At 39.6% G+C, this 20,072-nt stretch overlaps 2 protein-coding genes across 14 annotated transcripts in view; one reads left to right on the top strand and one right to left on the bottom strand.

The window, feature by feature from the left end:
* The window catches only part of LOC127438126 (unconventional myosin-IXb-like), a 57,177-nt gene extending 46,975 nt beyond the window's left edge, over positions 1 to 10,202 (bottom strand). For all 13 annotated transcript variants that reach the window (XR_007896649.1, XM_051693428.1, XM_051693424.1 and 10 more), the window contains exon 1: positions 9,944 to 10,202. The gene's annotated coding sequence lies outside the window, so the exon portion shown is untranslated. The remainder of the gene's footprint in view (positions 1 to 9,943) is intronic.
* Positions 10,203 to 15,932: 5,730 nt separating this feature from the next.
* LOC127438315 (sphingosine 1-phosphate receptor 4-like) lies at positions 15,933 to 19,075 on the top strand. Its single transcript, XM_051693823.1, has 2 exons — positions 15,933 to 16,069; positions 17,310 to 19,075. The coding sequence occupies exon 2, from the start codon at positions 17,435 to 17,437 to the stop codon at positions 18,605 to 18,607; it is 1,173 nt and encodes a 390-aa protein (XP_051549783.1). The 5' UTR covers positions 15,933 to 16,069; positions 17,310 to 17,434; the 3' UTR covers positions 18,608 to 19,075.
* The last annotated feature ends 997 nt before the right edge of the window (positions 19,076 to 20,072 follow it).

The raw sequence follows: 20,072 nt of genomic DNA on the forward strand, positions 1-20,072 counted from the left end.
ACTCGTGGCTATTTTTAGCCTTCAAAGCGGTGCGCAGTATTTGAGCGCTACTCACGTACAACATCTCAGATGTAGATGCTCAATAGTTCGGTTAACGTATAATATGTATTTAGAACGGCACCAGAGGAGCATTTTACCAGAATTTGAATAAGAAATAATTTATATTGATATAATGTGTAGTTAAAGGTTTGTGTTTCTTTACATATAATTAGCATCACTTAGTGAGGTATAGATATTCTAATCTGATTATGAAAAAAACAACACTGGTATCCGATCGGTATCGGCTGATACTGAGATTTCGGAACATCCCTATTTCTCACATGCAAAGTAAAAAGCAAAACGAGCAAAAAAAGCTTCATTAACAGTTCTATGCTAACTTGGTATTGCACTTTTATGCAAATATGCAATAAAACACTTATTTTACAAAACATTTTTTTATATATAAATATTAACAATTTAAATGAAAACAATGAGGCCTTCAGTGTCTCTTACTTGCTTCAAGCTTGTAAAGGAATTATTCAAGAGCCAGTAATTAAATAGAGAATAAACAGTGCTTTAAGTTTATTAGCAACAGTAGCAATTAAATATTAAAAAAATTATAATATAAATTTAAAGTTAAACAAATCTACTTAAATACTTGACACTCTTTACTCTGTGACAGATCTACATTAAAACTGATTTGATGCCGTAAGAATGCCTGAATGCCTATAACAGACAGCATATAGCTTATATACATTTAGACAATCGTACAAATCTGACATTTTGAAGAATTTGTTTCGTCTGCTTATACATTAACAACGGTGTTTGCTTTAATATACTGTTAAGACAGTGTAGATTTAATCCCGTCTGTTTACACTGGTAATTCATTAACAGCTGTGTTTACATTAATATCACTTAAAGATGGGTATTTTGATTAAAAACAGCGCAGAGTCTCGTGCAGGAGCGCTGCATTCATCACAAGACACAATGCATGGGCAGACACACATATGTGAGCGTTTAAAAGCAGCCGGCAGTGATCAAACAGCTCACAGGAAGTGAATTTAGTCAGATCTAGGTAATGCCGGTATTTTTGTAGCATCGGTGGCTATTAAATTATTCAACTGAACAGAGATTATGTCACACTCCTAGCTAATCTGCAGGGTACAGCCATGATTGTAAAGCACTGTGCTGGACAAACGTCTTTGGCCGTTGCGTTTTAGTTTATTCAGCGTCTTGTGCAGGAGCGCTGTGTTTTGTAGATGTCATATAAAGTTTATCAACATTTAAAAATAAACATAGCATGCCACTGGAACGTTAATATACTGTACATTGCAGAATCGTTGTCATTTAGAAATGAGATCGCGTGGGTGTCTGAATCGAGATCGGTATCTTTTAACGATTAATCGTGCAGCTCTAATCCTTACAAAGACAAGACAGAAAATCCTGCAACACACTCAAAGGAAACAGTCAATTTTGACACCACTAGGAACAGTTTTCTTAAAGGAACCTCAACGGCAACTGGCACAAAAACAAACGCATTTCTGGCATCCTAGCCTTTACTGAGGGCAAAGGGAGTGAATTCTCCTCAGAGATTCCTGCTACACTAAAGAGGAACCAGCTCCTCACGTTTCACAGTAAAAAAAAAAAAAAAAAAAAAAATCCAGCACCGTTGAGGCCTCCTTCAACACTTCCTTCAGATAGAGATACAAGTAGTCGGCTGAACTCCCGTGGGAGGGAAGAAAACAGGCCCTGAGGTAAATCACTCACAGGTTCTTTCTGGAGAACAGATGTAGCTGAAGACGCTTTGAATGAAAAGACCGTTGAAGCGTAATGTGTGGCTGAAACAGAAATAGGGCTTTTGTTTAAAGATCACCTCCATTTGAGAGGCAAGTCTTTTAACAGATGCATGGGCAGGGAAAGACAAACCTCCACGTGAAGAATGAGGTTCCCTACAGACTGCCGTCATTCTAGACTGGTTGATATTTCCTTCTAGTTTAAGGCCTTTGCTGGATATTTTTCAATCAGACAGAATAGGAGTGGAGTGTTTAAAATAATATGAATGGGGTACAGATGAAATAATGCTCCTGTAGGTTAACTGGTGGTGCTAGAAATGCCAAGGCCATTGGATCGATTCCTAGGAAACACACGCACTGATAAAATGTTTACCTTGAATGCAGATTAAATTGTTTTGGACAAATAAATAAATAAGTCAAAAAGCCACCAAGTCTCTACAATATTCTGGTCTCTAGATATGGCTTGGGTCCCAAATTCAATGCAAGTCTATGCGATTTTTCTGCATTTTGCTGCACGTAGACAATCCGCAAACTGTGCTGATGACATCTGCATCACGCGCAGTGTTTGCAAGATGTAGCGGGACGTGGAAAACCGAAGTATACTTTGACCTTAATAATAAACGCTGAACTACACATACATCAACAAGATAATACTCAGAATTAAAGTTCTGAAAGCTAAATATAGCCAAACCACTGTTCATCCTGGACTTCAGGAGACCAGAAAGTAATTAAGTGTAATTTTCATGAAAGGAAGTTCATACGGTGCCCTTTTGAAGAGACGGTAGTAAGTCAAGCAATTCACCATCAGTATGAGTTGAACTCGATAAAACACAGTCAGTAGTTTCCAAAGTGGGACGTCAATCTCAACGGCCTGATCTCAAACAGTCACATATGTGCTCCAGCTCTAGTTCCACCATCCAGAAAGTTCCTCCACAAAGTTCATCAGAAAAACAAGCAGCACTAAAACAGTTTATATGAAAGAACTACAAAAGTCCCTTTGCACTATGGTGTTGCAATGTGACCTGCTCTGATCTCAAGACTGTTTTGAATTTTATCGAATCACTGCAAAATGGGCGCAGCATTTGCATCCACACACTCTTGGCTATTTGCATGCAAACAGTCTCTGAGAAAACATGGGCCTCCTAAACGTTCCTGGCTAACATCTCTGTATACAATTCAAAGTGAAAAATGTGCAGTTAGTTAGTGACTAGCCACATATACGGTCTAGCCCTACAAAACGGCATTATGTCAAACGGATAAGATTACATTTCCAATCCTAAAGGTCACTTGTTGTGTCCATGGGGAATTGCTAATTATGATCCAAAGGCTGCATTCAGTTCCTAAGCAGAACATGTATCACATGCGTAAAACCATGGAGAAACTCAAAAGGAATAGTTCAACCACAAATGAAAATTTACTGATAGAATATATTTACTGATAACGCACACAGTCCCAAACCTTCACTAGCGACTATCCCGAACTGTGATGTAAAAGACAGCAGACAATGAAAACTATCCATTTTATACTTTTAAGAGTCCTCTAAAAAAAAACGCTGGTCACTGCTAAACAGCTACTTCATTAATATAAAATATGAGCGATTGATATGTTGCTTAAAAATGTGCTGCTTTAATTGGCTACTTTTTAATGGCTGCCAATGGAGAAAGCTCTTTTTGTCGGCATGTAATTATGGCATCTACCAGCAGGGGCCGTATCAAACCAGACAAACCTTAGAGCCAAAGTATAGCTACTTTGGTTTTCTGCATGGCGTTACGCCTCACACACAGTAAACGTGACACAATTTTCATCATTAGCACAGTACGTACGGACTGTCTGCATGCAGCCCATTATTTATAGATAAGCGGACAGTCCACGTCTAAGCGTTTCATTGGCACGTGCACCTGAACGGCAAACTCGTCCGAACAAACTCGAGGTCGTATACTTTGAAAGACTGCGTGCTTGACTGTGCATGAGACGAAACGGCACACGGGAAAACATATATACCCTAGTCTAGAATGGCAAAAGTCGTTAAAGATTTGTCAAACAGAATCCAAAGCTGCATCATATAATCCATTCCACTCTGAAACATCTTGAAAATGTTAACTGCTGCTCCTAAATCTCCAAATATTACGACTCTAGCCATTAGACTGAGTGTGGCTCTTTTAAGTGCTTTCCAGTCATTGTTTCTGTTGGTTGTGCGCTCTCAGTCATTACACGAGCTCCAGGATTAGCTGGCATATCCAAAAGGAATGTTGCATCACCCGGCAGCCTCGCCCTGACGACTTACAGTTGAAGTCAGAAGTTTACATACACCTTAGCCAAATACATTTAAACTCAGTTTTTCACAATTCCTGACACTTAATCGTAGAAAACATTCTCTGTTTTAGGTCAGTTAGGATCACTACTTTATTTTAAGAATGTGAAATGTCAGAATAATAGTAGAGAGAATGATTTATTTCAGCTTTTATTTCTTTCATCACATTCCCAGTGGGTCAGAAGTTTACATACACTTTATTAGTATTTGGTAGCATTGCCTTTAAATTGTTTAACTTGGGTCAAATGTTTTGGGTATCCTTCCACAAGCTTCTCACAATAAGTTGCTGGAATTTTGTCCCATTCCTCCAGACAGAACTGGTGTAACCGAGTCAGGTTTGTAGGCCTCCTTGCTCGCACACACTTTTTCAGTTCAGTATCAGATTGAGGTCAGGCTTTGTGATGACCACTCCAATACCTTGACTTTGTTGTCCTTAAGCCATTTTGCCACAACTTTGGAGGTATGCTTGGGGTCATTGTCCATTTGGAAGACCCATTTGCGACCAGACTTGTGGAGGTCCACAATTTGTTTTCTGAGGTCTTGACTGATTTATTTTGATTTCCCAATGATGTCAAGCAAAGAGGCTCTGAGTTTGAAGGTAGGCCTTAAAATACATCCACATGTACACCTCCAATTGACTCCAATTTGCCAGTTAGTTTCTGATAGGCTAATTGTCTAAAGGCTTGACATCATTTTCAGGAATTATCCAAGCTGCTCAAAGGTACAGTTAACTTAATGTATGTAAACGTCTGATCCACTGGAATTGTGATATAGTCAATTACAAGTAAAACAATCTGTCTGTAAACAATTATTGGAAAAATTACTTGTGTCATACACAAAGTAGACGCTGACTACCACACCTGGAGTCGCAAGTTCGAATCCAGGGCGTGCTGAGTGACTCCAGTCAGGCTTCCTAAGCAACCAATTGGCCTGGTTGCTAGGGAGGGTTGAGTGGCGTTGGATTAACCTCCTCGTGGTCGCTATAATGTGGTTCTCACTCTCGGTGGGGCGCGTGGAGAGTTGTGCGTGGATGCCACGGAGAATACCGTGAAGCCTCCACACACGCTAGGTCTCCGCGGTAATGCGCTCAACAAGTCACGTGATAAGATGCACGGATTGACGGTCTCAGACGTGGAGCAACTGAGATTTGTCCTCCGCACCTAGATTGAGGCGAGTTACTACGCCACCACGAGGACTTAGAGCGCATTGGGAATTGGGTATTCCAAATTAGGGAGAAAAGGGGAGAAATAAAAAGAGTTTTAAGGACTTTAACCTAAGTGTATGTGGATGGAATGGTTTGAGTGCCAGGGACTTCATAAAACTCCCCCCTCCATACAGATTCAAGCTCATTATCTGTAGCTGCTAACTTCTGCACAGCTGTGAACTTTCTGGATTGTTCAGTGTTGACTTTTGCTTGATTATCGACACTGTTTGTTTAGTAGTGTGGCAAATATTGCTCCGTTTTCCTCTTAATTTGATATAAATACAATGAGGGATTTTAGCTCAAGAAATAGCCCATTGATTCACACCAGTTTCACAAGAAATGTCCTGAACATATTTTTAACCCCAAAATCAATATTTCATTTTGCATTTCAAGCCTACATTTATACCATTGGGATATTTGTCATCAATTGTCTTCAAGACAATTTAGCTCACTTCCCCTGCAATACCCATTATTAATGCAGAAATATAAAATTCCCATTTTAGTATAAAAACATATGATAATGAATTTGTGCAGTAATGGTCATACATCATGGTCATACATTATTTGTGTTGATTTTAGGGTGTGTTCACACTTGGCAGGTTTGGTTCGATTAAAGTGAACTCTGGTGCGATTGCTCTGTTAGTGCGGTTCATTTGAAAAAGTGTGAACGCTGCCATCTGAACCTTGGTGCGCACCAAACAAGCGGACCGAGACCACCTGAATAGTGGGTCTCGGTCCACTTCCAAACAAACTCTGGTGCGGTTCGATTGATATATGAATGCAACATGAACCAAAGACGTCTAACTGGACCAAAAACAGGAAGTAATTTGCCTAATACTGACCTCAAGCACACCTTGTTCTTCTCATCATAGGAGCTATGTTGCCCATTACAGTTCGGTACAGGCGTCGGAACCGCCGTCAGCCGTCCTTGCAGCATATCTTCATTTGTGTGTGCAACGGAGGAATTCCTGGTGCTGTTTTGACTCCTTTACACATTTTATTAGCTCTTCGTTTGTTCCCAGCTGGTAAAAACACCACCATATATACATATATAAATCTAACGAGCACATTTCGCCCAGCAGCCAGCATTGTTTTGGACTGGTAAATATTCGCAATATGCAAAACATATTTTTTCTTATTAAAATCAACACAAATAATGCATGACCATGATGTATGACCATTACTGTACAAATTCAATATCATATGTTTTTATATTAAAGAAATGGGAATTTTATATTTCTGCATTACAATAATGGGTATTTCAGGGAAAATGAGCTAAATTGTCATGAAAACAATTGATACCAAATATCCTAATGGTATAAATGTAAGCCTGAAATGCAAAATGAGCAAAATGAAATATTGATTTTGGGGTTAAAAATATGTTCAGGACATTTCTCGTGAAACTGGTGTGAATCAATGGGCTATTTCTTGAGCTAAAATCTCTCATTGTATTTATATTAAATGAAGAGGAAAACGGAGCAATATTTGCCACACTACTAAACAAACAGTGCCGATAATCAAGCAAAAGTCAACACTGAACAATCCAGAAAGTTCACAGCTGTGCAGAAGTTAGCAGCTACAGATAATGAGCTCGACTCTGGATGGAGGGGGGTGTTTTATGAAATCCCTGGCACTCATACCATTCCATCCACTCCAGACAGGGCACTTCCTGTATGAGATCAATGGGCAGCCCAACAGTGAGTGGGTGGACATTAAAACCAGGCCATTATCGACCCGTTGACCTCTGCTTTTTGTTCTTTACTCAAAACAGTAGCTCAAATGGAGCCTCCCATTTATCTCTTGGACAGTATGAGCACATACATTAAAGCTCTGACTAAAGATTAGTCAATAAATAGTCTACTCTACACTAAAACAACTTCACAGCTGAATGGAGCAGCTCAAAATTGAATGAAAATTTTGCCATCGTTACTCTCATTTTTTTCGATCCAACCCACATGCTGTTATATTTCTGTGGAACACAACGGGAGACTTTTAAAATCTCTTTACCCAACTTATTCCAAATACAGACAGTTCATAGTGACCACGGCTGTCTAGTTCCAAAAATAACATAAAACCTTAGTGATTGACCAATTAGGGTTTCTCAATGGCTGATGCTAATAGGATATAAAGACAGCAGGGTAGCCGATGACCGATATACATTATATGCATTGGCTGATTAGATAAATCGCATGAATTAGGTGTACGGGTGTTTCTAATAAAGTGCTCCGCGAGTGTATGTTTTTATATTGCAAAAGCTTGGTAACTATGCACAGAAAAAACATTAAAACTGAATTTTCACGACTCGAAAACGACTTTTGTGCTTTTGTGCAAAATTGTTTGGCCTTGTTTGGGATTTATGGAAACCAGCATCAAACGATCTCCAAATGGCCAGACTAATTTCTTATGTGCTCTATAATTATGGTTATTTATAAACATTGGAAGCTCAGAATCTACCAGCAAGATGGGTGAAAACCACCAAAGCCCTGTTCTCTTAAAGTTAGAGAACGGCTTTAACAATTTCCGTTCTCTCCTACCCCACGTGCGTCATCTAGAATCTGCACCACAAACTTTGGTTTGTTGCTTGAAGTCGGATTGAAAGCTTCTTTTATCTTTCCTACCATTAAAACATGGCACACCCTTGATGCATTGCTGTCAGGCCACTTTGGAGCACGTCTAGATTAAAGGCCTATCTTTACCGCAGTAAAACACATGACTGACCGTACCATGGTAGATGTTTCACTAAATTGGAGAAGCATTCCAACAGCATCTGCAAATCTGGCAGATTTTCGAGAGGAAGGTGACTTCTTTGCAAAACTCTTGAAAGAGTAAATGATTGAATTCTTGCCATTTGCTTGTCAACACTGAAATTGGACCATTCGCATAAAAACACGATGATGACAAACTTGGTTTCTATAACACCAATCGCTTCAAATTTATCAATCACATTGAAAACTAATTCCAGGTAGGGCTGGGTGATTTCGAATATTCACAATCATTTTGATGGCAATATAAAACTAAGCATCATTGTAAATATTCTGATGATTTTAATGCACCTTTAAAGGGATAGTTCACATATGAAAATACTTAGATTCCTAAAGATGCTTCAAAAAAGTTTTGTGATCAACACAATACACAAATAGAGATATTTGGCTCTCTTTCAATGGTATTCCGACACACATATGGTGCTAGATATAACAAACAACAACAAGAAAGCTTTGTGGGCAGCACTCTCAACTTCACAATAACTTTTTTTTAAATAGAGACTGAGACAGGGTGCAAGACAAGGAACAAGCCAACCATCTAGAAAACACTCCTATGACTATGTCTACATTCATCAGCAAGAATCAGCTTCCTGTTAATGTCACCTAGTCACTCTCAGAGTTTCCCAATACGAGGCCCTCCCGTCTTTTGAACAGTGTGTTACTAATAGAGTCAACATGAAATGCTGTTCACATCCTATTTTACTTCCGGCATTTCAAAGTAAACTGGACATTTAAAAAAAATAGAGAGGGACTTCATTATATCCACCGGGAATTGGCTAGATAGTGAAAAGTGGGCGTTTCATTCCAGACTGCAGCCATCTGATAGTCGATTCGGATGCGAAGCAAGCGATTAGGATTTAATGAAAATTATGAAAACTAACATCGGTCTTTGAAAATTAGTGCACTGATGAATCATGGAAAATGAGACCGGAATTGTGTATTACGAAAGTAGAGTCAATTTTGACTTCGTGTTGACTTTAGAGGTGGGTTAAGTCAAAGAATAACAACTTCTCTAGAATAACAAATAATCTCCAGTTCCATCCAGGTTCTTCAAGCCAAGAAGGGTTTCTTCGTGCTGCGTTCACAAACAAAAATACCAACGTGAAATACCTTTAACACAAACATATGACACACCAAAATGTCTTCTCTCACTTCCTGTCATGTTTTTCTTCTCGGTGCTGATGGGGTTTTCCATTGCTGTTCAGTACAGAGAGTAGGAGGACTGAAGCTGGTCAGATATGGAAAAAGCAGCCACCAATCCTCAAGTCCAAGCACGGATGTCCAACATCCCATTGGTTTTTCCATGCACAATGAATTACAGGATTGTGTTATGACTCTATAATGGTAATAAGTGAACATCTGAGCTTTCTGTGACCATAGATTTGACAACATTACCAAAATGTCCAATTGTGGGTGAAAAAATAAGACAACTACCAATGCAGTTGAAGCACAATGCAACAAGTAGGAGGTTTGTCAACCCAACAGGGATAATATCCATTGAATTAATTCATGGAGCACAGATTGTGTACTGGCCACACATCAAAAGCAAATATCAAAGTATAAGTTAAGATTTATGGGGGGAACAGCAAAAGGCGGGAAATAATGCATTGAAATGTAACATTGTAGCAGAACGCAATGTATCATTAAAAGCATTCGAATTATCGCAAGATTTCGCTGCGATTGGACTCGCTATAGTTTATTAGTTACTCTGAGTTACTCTTTAGGTAAACCGCTATTATTTCGCGATTATATTCAAAGTTTTTAGCTCAGAAATGTTGTTTGATCTTTTGAAACAATAGCCCTTTCACTTCCAACCGCCCCAGAAGTTTCAAATCGCCTTCGCCGAGCTGAATACAACTCAAGTAGGTGAAACTAAAACAGCACATAAACTTACCTTGATGTGTGTATGTTGTTTTGAATAAAGAGTCCCATCTTTATTAAGTTAATAAATGTCGGTTGCTTGTCTGCGGTGTGAATGGGTGTTTCTATGTAAGCGGCTCCTCCTTTTCATACAGTAGATCTCCTCTTCCTCAAACTCATCCAGAGAAATATATTTCCAGTTTTCACCCCAGAGACTCTTTTAAATCATAACACACAGATATGAGTCCGGAGAGGACACATGGACATGGTGAATAAGACCAGCGATCTTTGTGCGGTTGATCTGTACGAAAACACAGTGCGGAAAAAACACGTGCGAAACACCGACCCCTGGCGGAGGGATGGGAACTGCAACCATGTTATTCCTTCATTTATTCCTTTTTGTCCACTTTCCTAATTTCATTTAACACTTGTGCGACCTTGGGGACATTTTTGTCTTTTTCATTTTTTTTTTCTTTTGTTAAAATGTTGCCAGAGGTGTGTATCTTGATATTTCAACCTCAGTTCCTATAATACATCTATAATACACTGTGTACACAAAATAGTAACACTCAGGACCTTAAGGACAAAAATGTCCCCATTGAAACCCATTAAAACTGCAATATTTGATCCCAGTGCCATTAAAGCATAAGATCATGAATTCTATGATATTATGCTTTCATTCTGGAGCCCTGGCTTCAAAATTTACATGTTTAATATTTTCCACCAGATGGCGCCATTTTTCTCATGTTTAGCCTATGGAGCAAATACAAGCTTTTTACCTATTTTCTGTTTGCTGTACTATAGAGCACTGCAGGACAACTAAATAAATGATGCAGCTAAAATTGTGTGTGTGTGTGTGTGTTGGTATGGATGTCAGAGTGTGTTTTGTGTGTGTGTGTGTGTGTGAGTGTGTGTGTGTGTAAAAACAACAGTGGCATTATGTAAACAAACTGACATTTAAAGGGATAAAATCCTGAAAATGAATGAATATTTGGTAGTTATGATCAGGACTGATGTTGGCTAAAAAATCTAAGTCAGTGAAAGTGGAAAATAATATTCATATATAATATTTTTATGGCAGTTTTTTGACACAGACATTTTTGTCCTCTAAGGTCCTGAGTGTGACTTTTTTTTTTTTTTTTTAATCTGACACTGCACAAAAAATAATAATACATCAAAATCAATGTGATTGCTAATCATTGACATATCCCAGACTGTGATCGTCAAAAAAATAAATAAATAAATAAATAAACAAATAAATAAATAATAATAATAATAAATAAATCCCCTTAGCATTTAGTATGTGGAAAATAATAAATGTTTAGTTTTTTTTTCTCATAAAAACAACAGTGGCATTATATAAACAAACTGGCATTTAAAGGGTTAAAATCCTGAAAATGAATGAATATTTGGAAGTTATGATCAGGACTGATGTTGGTTAAAAAAATTAACTAATTGAAAGTGGAAAATAATATTAATATATAATATGATTATGGCGGTTTTTTGACGCGGACATTTTTGTCCTCTATGAACCTCTGAGTAACTTTTTTAAATTGATGCACAAGGGTTAAACATTTAACAATTTTATTCTGATAAAAATAAAATAAAATAAAAATGATGTGCGTATATCCCTGCACTTTCTTAGTTTACTCTAGTTTAATTTAAACATTCTGAAACTTAATTTTAATACAATGTATTTATTTTATTTCCCAATATTTTTTACTCCATTTGCTCTACCCACATGTTACTTTATATGTTTTATTCTGCACTCACACTGAACACTGTTAAGCTGCAAACATTTGGGCAAAACAAACCCACACATTTTGTCAAGCCAATAAAAATAGAAGCGAATATGAAGCATGTTCAGTGCATTCTGGTAAAAAGAGAGCAAACAGCACAACCCAGTGGTCAAATGACAGCAGTACAGCCTGTGTGAATAAACTCAGATGTAATTGCACTAAACTGCCGATAGATGTCAGTATTAATTCAATTATATGAAATGCAGTTTATTCTGACAAAAAACAGTATTAGGAAGGGATGCATGTACACAAGACTATCTACATAAAATGTGATAACAGCAATTAAGTCAATTTTATTTCTAAAATGCTTTTTCATGCAAAACATTTAACCAAAAAAATGCTTTTTAGGTTTTAAATTAATAGATATTTTGTTCAAAATTAAAAAAGATATATATTGTGACACTTTGTGGTTGTAAGTGGAATGTGATATTTGATATTTTTGTTATAATGCAATGACAATCACACATTTCTAAGTGTGCAAAAAACATTTTGGGGCCCTGTATGTATCAAACAGGTTCGGTTTGTGCTAATGTGATAATAATGACATGGTTTATGGCTTTCTCTGATAACACTTGTTTCAGAGCGAGAGAGGCACGAGAGGGCGTTGGCAAATGTTAAGGGTGTTGCTGCTTACCTCAGGATGTGGTAGTTTCAGAAGTCTTACCCAAACATTTACAGTATGTTTCAGTGCAAAAGACAAATAAAGAAACTGTGTGAATCTATATGGATGGCATTTCTGCAGGATTCTGTTGAAGACACAAAATAAATGATGCATAGAAAAAAAGGGATCAGTTAGTTTTCACTCTTGATTAATCAGAAGTAAAAACACATGAAAACTGTTCAAGCACAAACTGAATAGTTTCAACAGTAATCTGAATTAACATGTGAGACAAAACATCTCACAGGGAAATCGTAAGGACTCGTATGACTTTTCTAAATGTGGCTAATTCGTTTGATATCGTACGACTACACTTGTATGAATTTGTACAAGTTTCACTACAGCCAATGGCGTCGCTGGACATCGTTTCCATCTAATATGCAACAATTACTTGCTTCTGAAATAATATTAGTAGCATGACCTTGACACCTCGCACGCAGAACTCACGCTTACTTCAGCATTACACATCCGAGCATTCGCACGTGATGAAATCGTACAAATTCATACGCACAAAATCGTTCGAAATAAGGGGCAGTCACACTACAATTCGCCATTCAAACACATTCGAACACGGGAGACCGGAAACGCAAGTTCATGCTAAGAAATTTCGTCTGACGCTGCGTACCAAAGTCGGTGAACTCTGAACCGTGAATTCATATGAGGAGAGGACGAGTGACCAATAGAAGAACGAAATGTCACACGCTGACCTCTTGGCTCAATACAAAGAATACATATTTTAAAGCTGCGTGTTTTATTGTTGCAGGAAAGTGAGTACACTATATATTTTAAAATGTTTAATATAATTGTATTTGTTATTTGAGATGTGTTATTTACTTACATCAGAAGTCCTCCCGTGTGACCTCATATCCTGGTCCGTTGAGTTGTAAGAAAAATTTGCATGCTCAAGGCCTAGTGTGACCGCCCCACTCGTAAAATTTGTATGAATTTTCATGAGATCGGGTTGCAACATTTGTGAAGGATATAATGGATTATGGATAATTTGGATAATTTCTCCATTTAAAATGTGATTATTATTATTATTTATTTATTTATTTATTTATTTTGGACAATTAAGGTTTTCACAGTATGTTTGTGTGTGTGTGTGTGTGTGTGTGTGTGTTTCCACCCAGCTGTTTGAGGTGAACTGAAAACATTAAAGGGAGGAGGCCACTTTTACTAGGTCATCTGGGTTTCCTGTTTGCTGACTGGCTTCTGAGAAATATTTGGTTACACCAATTTCAAAGCTGTTGTAAGAATATTGGCGCAGCATCAGTTAGATTTAAAGGGTTTTGCAACACGTGCCGACAACAAACTGGTGAAGAAACACAATGAACTCAGATGATACTCTTTCAAGGGGAATTTTTGTTGCAGCTTCTGTAAGGGTAGCCAGCTCATGCCAGAGACCCCAGTTCGAATCCTGCTCAGAGCGGGTCGAGTAGGACCAGTTCCAGTGGTGCCATGACCCGGATTGGAGTGAGGTTTAGGGGGTGAGTGTAACGGTAGCAAGCTGGTAAGTAGCTGTGCAGTGTGAAAACCTCACTCCCCTGACCTCAAGAGGCACACTAGCAACTGACGCTAGGGGCTGTAGCCTTTAGCCTCCCTGTTAGCACACCCACCTCCAATGCCAGAGACACCGGTTTGAAACTCGCTTGGAGCGGGTCGAGTAGGACCAGTTCCAGTGGTGCCGTGACCCGGATTGGAGTGAGGTTTAGGGGGTGAGTGTAACGGTAGCAAGCTGGTAAGTAGCTGTGCAGTGTGAAAACCTCACTCCCCTGACCTCAAGAGGCACACTAGCAACTGATGCTAGGGGCTGTAGCCTTTAGCCTCCCTGTTAGCACACCCACCTACAATGCCAGAGACACCGGTTCGAATCTCGCTTGGATCGGGTCGAGTAGGACCAGTTCCAGTGGTGCCGTGACCCGGATTGGAGTGAGGTTTAGGGGGTGAGTGTAACGGTAGCAAGCTGGTAAGTAGCTGTGCAGTGTGAAAACCTCACTCCCCTGACCTCAAGAGGCACACTAGCAACTGATGCTAGGGGCTGTAGCCTTTAGCCTCCCTGTTAGCACACCCACCTCCAATGCCAGAGACACCGGTTCGAATCTCGCTTGGAGCGGGTCGAGTAGGACCAGTTCCAGTGGTGCCGTGACCCGGATTGGAGTGAGGTTTAGGGGGTGAGTTTAACGGTAGCAAGCTGGTAAGTAGCTGTGCAGTGTGAAAACCTCACCCCCCTGACCTCAACAGGCACACTAGCAACTGATGCTAGGGGCTGTAGCCTTAAGCCTCCCTGTTAGCACATCCACCTACAATGCCAGAGACACCGGTTCAAATCTCGCTTGGAGCGGGTCGAGTAGGACCAGTTCCAGTGGTGCCGTGACCCAGATTGGAGTGAGGTTTAGGGGGTGAGTGTAACGGTAGCAAGCTGGTAAGTAGCTGTGCAGTGTGAAAACCTCACTCCCCTGACCTCAAGAGGCACACTAGCAACTGATGCTAGGGGCTGTAGCCTTTAGCCTCCCTGTTAGCACACCCACCTACAATGCCAGAGACACCGGTTCGAATCTCGCTTGGATCGGGTCGAGTAGGACCAGTTCCAGTGGTGCCGTGACCCGGATTGGAGTGAGGTTTAGGGGGTGAGTGTAACGGTAGCAAGCTGGTAAGTAGCTGTGCAGTGTGAAAACCTCACTCCCCTGACCTCAAGAGGCACACTAGCAACTGATGCTAGGGGCTGTAGCCTTTAGCCTCCCTGTTAGCACACCCACCTCCAATGCCAGAGACACCGGTTCGAATCTCGCTTGGAGCGGGTCGAGTAGGACCAGTTCCAGTGGTGCCGTGACCCGGATTGGAGTGAGGTTTAGGGGGTGAGTGTAACGGTAGCAAGCTGGTAAGTAGCTGTGCAGTGTGAAAACCTCACTCCCCTGACCTCAAGAGGCACACTAGCAACTGATGCTAGGGGCTGTAGCCTTTAGCCTCCCTGTTAGCACACCCACCTCCAATGCCAGAGACACCGGTTCGAATCTCGCTTGGAGCAGGTCGAGTAGGACCGGTTACACTTCTAATAACATAAATACTGAAATTTTGCACTCTTTTATAACTTAAAAAATTATTACAAATTATTTATCAGCATGAAAATTTTAGTAGCTAAAATTTATTAAAAAAAACAACAACAAAAAAACAACAACATTTGTATGAATAAGTTAAATTGGTCAATGTCATAAATGTGCTAATTTGTGACCAAGAAGCAGCATTTCTTGTTAATTTTACATCATAACTTTTATTTGTGTCAGTTTTTCCACTATTTCTGGGTCACAAATTAAACGTAATCAGATTTGTGAAATTGATCATGTTAACTCTTGTACAGATTGTCAAAAGAGAGACATAACAAATGCAGAAAAATTCTGAAATTAATGCCAATCTTGAAAGTATCACAACAATGTTCATAACAAAATTATACTGTATGCAACAACATGATTAGTACAATGATAATTCCATGATTTGCTCATATTCTGGGAAGATGTCACAATTATGCATTTTAGAAGGTGTAGAAATTGAGATTTTTTTTGCTTTCTCCATTGGGTGTGTCACAAATCTGCAAGAAAGCTTCCTTCCTTGTTAATGCATGGTATATAGATGATCAGAAAGCCTGTACTCATGCTTTCTGCATCAGAGCTCAATAGCTCAATACCAATTACACCATCACTATTACCAGGTGAGTCAAGATCCTTAAACAAATTCATAATAAATGCAATATGTTGTGCATGTTCTTTTTTATGATTTTTGAAAAGTGAATGTTATTTATTAATGTGCATTATTTACTATTTAGTATCAATTTAAAGCAAAAACACATTTTATTTTTCAAATTGTTTGTAAAAAAAAGAAATTACACTTATTTTCAAAGTTATGGGTTTTAACATTAACTTTCTAATTACTTTCATTCATGTTTAACATTACATTTATTTTACATTCATTGTGGTTATAGTTTCACACAATCACATGTTGGTTCTTTAAACATGCCATACTGAAATACCCACTAACCACAAGTACAGTAGTGAAACTGGAGATATTTAAATGCACCTTGCACGTGGCAAGCTGAAATCATGCCCAGTTCAAATGATATCACTTACCTCTAAAATAGTTGTGCATGTTTTATTTATGTAAACAATTTTAAAAGAATGTAATAATGTATTCGGTGTAATTTCCATAGTGTAGCGTACCTTGGATTGCCAACTTCTCGCTACGTGAATATGGGATGCGTGAGCATTTTGCCGTTTCAATATGAGCCATTTGGGGGTGGGGGGGAATTCAAAAGTTTCGTCGCTTAAATACGGGACAATAGGCATAATTTCGCCCAGAATACAGGACGTTTGCAACCCTAAGTGTGACATAGTGATGAAAGATCTGTATTGGTAACCACCAGATTGCATGTTCAAGCGAGAACCAGAGGGACTGTCCCTGAATTAAGTGTAGAAGTCGCTTCAAATCTGAGATGGTTCGGTTAGATGTAACACCTGTTAGAAACCCCAAAACTGCCTGGCAGCAATATACATTTCTCTGCCATCACTTTAAGAGTGACAGTGATTTTACCAAGTAGGATGTGATCCTCAAATGATGTTTCAGTCGATTTATCAGACTTAGGGTTGGGTTTAAAGATAAAGTTCAGGGTGTCAGTAGTTTCAACAAAATTGTTAACCTATTATTTTAAAGGGGGGATAGTTCACCCAAGATGGAAGTACTCACTATCATGTTGTTTTAAACTCATACGACTTTCTTTCTCCTGTAGAACACTTAAGGTTAGAACTATGTGTGACAGAACCAGAAAAAAGTGTTTATTGAGGAATATGTACGTTCTACTTGGTTCCACAAAATCACAAAATGTTTTACTCGTTTTTATTTATTTAAGGGCTGTTTTCAAGTAATGAACTCAATTTAATAAATGTACTGTTTTCCAGGGTATTCTGAGAGGAACTTGATCTTCAGGTGACCGATCCTGGAGCTGGAGTCTGATTGCCTGGAGTCTGAATACGACAGAGTCGACCCCAGTGAGATTCAACTCCACGCTCAAAGGCCCAAAACCATGGAATTCCTTCATTCGTCCATCTCTGACTCGTCCTGTCCAGATGTCTACAACTGGAGTAGTAGCCACAATATAATTCTGGAGCATTACAACTTCACCAGACGCCTCCAACACCGAATACCCTCAAAGAGAGGCACCAAAGGCATCACGATTCTGTTCCTTTTCTTCAGCGTCTTTATCATCCTGGAGAACCTCATGGTGCTGCTGGCCGTCTTGTTTCGTGTCCGTCTACGCCATCGCTGGATATTCATTTGCATCGCCAACATCGCTCTCAGTGACTTGCTAACCGGATCTGCTTACGTCGTCAACATCTGCCTGTCAGGTGAACGCACCTTCAAGCTAAGCCCGGTTTTCTGGCTATTCCGAGAGGGACTACTCTTCGTAGCACTTGCAGCATCGATCTTCAACCTGCTCTTGATTGCCGTGGAGCGCTACGCTACCATGATGAAGCCCGTCCACCAGAAAACGGCCACCAAGACTTACCGTATCTACATGATAATGGGGATATGCTGGATAACTGCGTTTATTATCGGCTTCTTGCCATTGATGGGTTGGAACTGTGTTTGTGACTTGAAAAGATGCTCTACACTTCTGCCGCTCTACTCCAAGAGCTACATCCTATTTGCGTTGATCATATTCTTCATCATTCTACTCACCATTGGCGCTCTCTATTTTGCAATCTACTGCCACGTTAGAAGTAGCAGTGAAACAATGTCCATACGCAGCCGCAAGCGTTCATTGCGGCTCCTAAAGGCTGTCATCTCCATCGTTGGGGTCTTTATGGTGTGTTGGGGCCCCTTGTTTATCCTCCTGTTGGTGGACTTCTTCTGCTACTCTCGAAATTGTAGCACTCTCTTCAGTCCAGAGTGGGTCATTGCACTAGCCGTGCTAAACTCTGCGATGAACCCACTAATTTACTCGTTTGGCAGTCTGGAACTGCGTAAAGCCATCGCAAGCCTCCTCTGCTGTTGCTGTTTGAAGGCAGGACTTTGCGATCCCAAGACCTTCATGTCAAAGGAAACCTCCAGCACTTCAGGAAGTCGACACAGCAGCCTGCGTAACAGCTTTAGCAAGGTGCGAAATCTAAGCACCAGCCCACCACCAGAACTGAAGTTCGGCAAGAAAACACGTCTCAGCTCCACCACTTCTTGTTTATCTGCGTCAAGCGGTTAGGCTGCGGTGGGCAGGTGTTTTTCACATTTGCCACAGGAACTTCACCTACTCCTCCTTTGGGCTCAAACGCTTCAGCGTGGCTTCAACCGTTCAACAGCTGATGTCAGTTTCCATGCACACCCATATATTTTGCAGAGATTCAAATCTTGCTGAAAGGACGTTTGTGGGTACCATAAAGAGTACAGCCATGCAAAAGAACAATCATTTCTGTAATAATCAATCCATGTAGCTTGAAGTATGCAATTATGTACAGCAAGTGAAAGCAAGCAATCAGACTTGTGGAATGTTCAAATAAAAAGTGCCGTTTTCTACGAGAATGTAAAATATAAATATGGTCATTAAACTACTGAAAAAAGTCTATTTTCATATGTAACATAGAAAGAGATGTTTATATTTGCACATTGTTCTTTATTGTTTCAGCGTAATATTTGTAAAATATTTGTAGAGGAAATAAAAAGTCTTACAAGATTTCTTTGAGAGTCAAGAATATTCATTGCACACAAGAGGGAGACATTATACAGGCTTCTTGAAAGAATGCAGCATGTTTCAAAAAAGGTCATCATGTCTTTTTATTTCAAACCTAGCTTAGTTGTTTAAGATTTACGTGTTTTATATAATGTCAAACTCAGAAACAGAGCTTCAGTAAAGTGTTTCCAAATGTGTAGATTCCCTCAAAGATTCACATTATACCTTAAAGGCCCATAAGACTCACATTCATGGGTGTTTTTCAAATTACACCCCCCAAACCAGCCAGACTTAGCTGTGGTAGTTAAAACATTCTTGATCTAAACATTTAAGCCATGTCAATAAAGATCATTCATTCGATGAGAAATGTTCACATTACAACTGTAATGATGTTACATAACAGGAGTTTTAAACCTCACAGTTCACAGTAACGTTAGTAAGAAACAGCCCTCACCCACTTCTGTTCCATATTTCAGAGATGATTACAGTCCAGTTTAAGGCTTTATGACGTCTTGAAGGTAACATTGATTTATGGTCTTCTATTTAGAGGGCTAATTGCGGTTGAGTGCAGACAGGCCCGTCCTCCTTGACTACTGTGACTATTTCTTTTCAGGAGTTTAGACCCATAAAGATGCCTTTATGTTCCTTCAGATTCAAGTTATACAAATGCAGGTATCTCCAGACCTCCCCAAATACGCGCTCTTGATGTGCACATCCACTGTTGATGTTTTTACCTTCATCTCCCATGGTTTAGCGGCGATTACATCGTCTAGCACTTCTTCGTGACAGAAACGACTCAAATGTGAGCCTTGCTACCTTGTGGACCCAGTAATTAGTACAAATAACTTCAGGCGCACGTGCATTCTGCGCTTTTAAAGACGCACGGTTAGAAAAATCGGGCTGCGTGCGTTCAGTGCTCGAGCACTCCGCTGATGACGATATTTGCGTCATGCATCCTGTTTTTTATTTTTAAAAAATGGAACTAAAGCCCAAAGTATAC

This window comes from Myxocyprinus asiaticus, chromosome 49, assembly GCF_019703515.2.
Source record: "Myxocyprinus asiaticus isolate MX2 ecotype Aquarium Trade chromosome 49, UBuf_Myxa_2, whole genome shotgun sequence".
Taxonomy (NCBI): Eukaryota; Metazoa; Chordata; class Actinopteri; order Cypriniformes; family Catostomidae; genus Myxocyprinus; species Myxocyprinus asiaticus.

What these genes read in the sequence shown, in the direction of transcription:
- LOC127438315 (XM_051693823.1), top strand. Translation starts at nt 17,435, where the DNA reads ATGGAATTCCTTCATTCGTCCATCTCTGACTCGTCCTGTCCAGATGTC.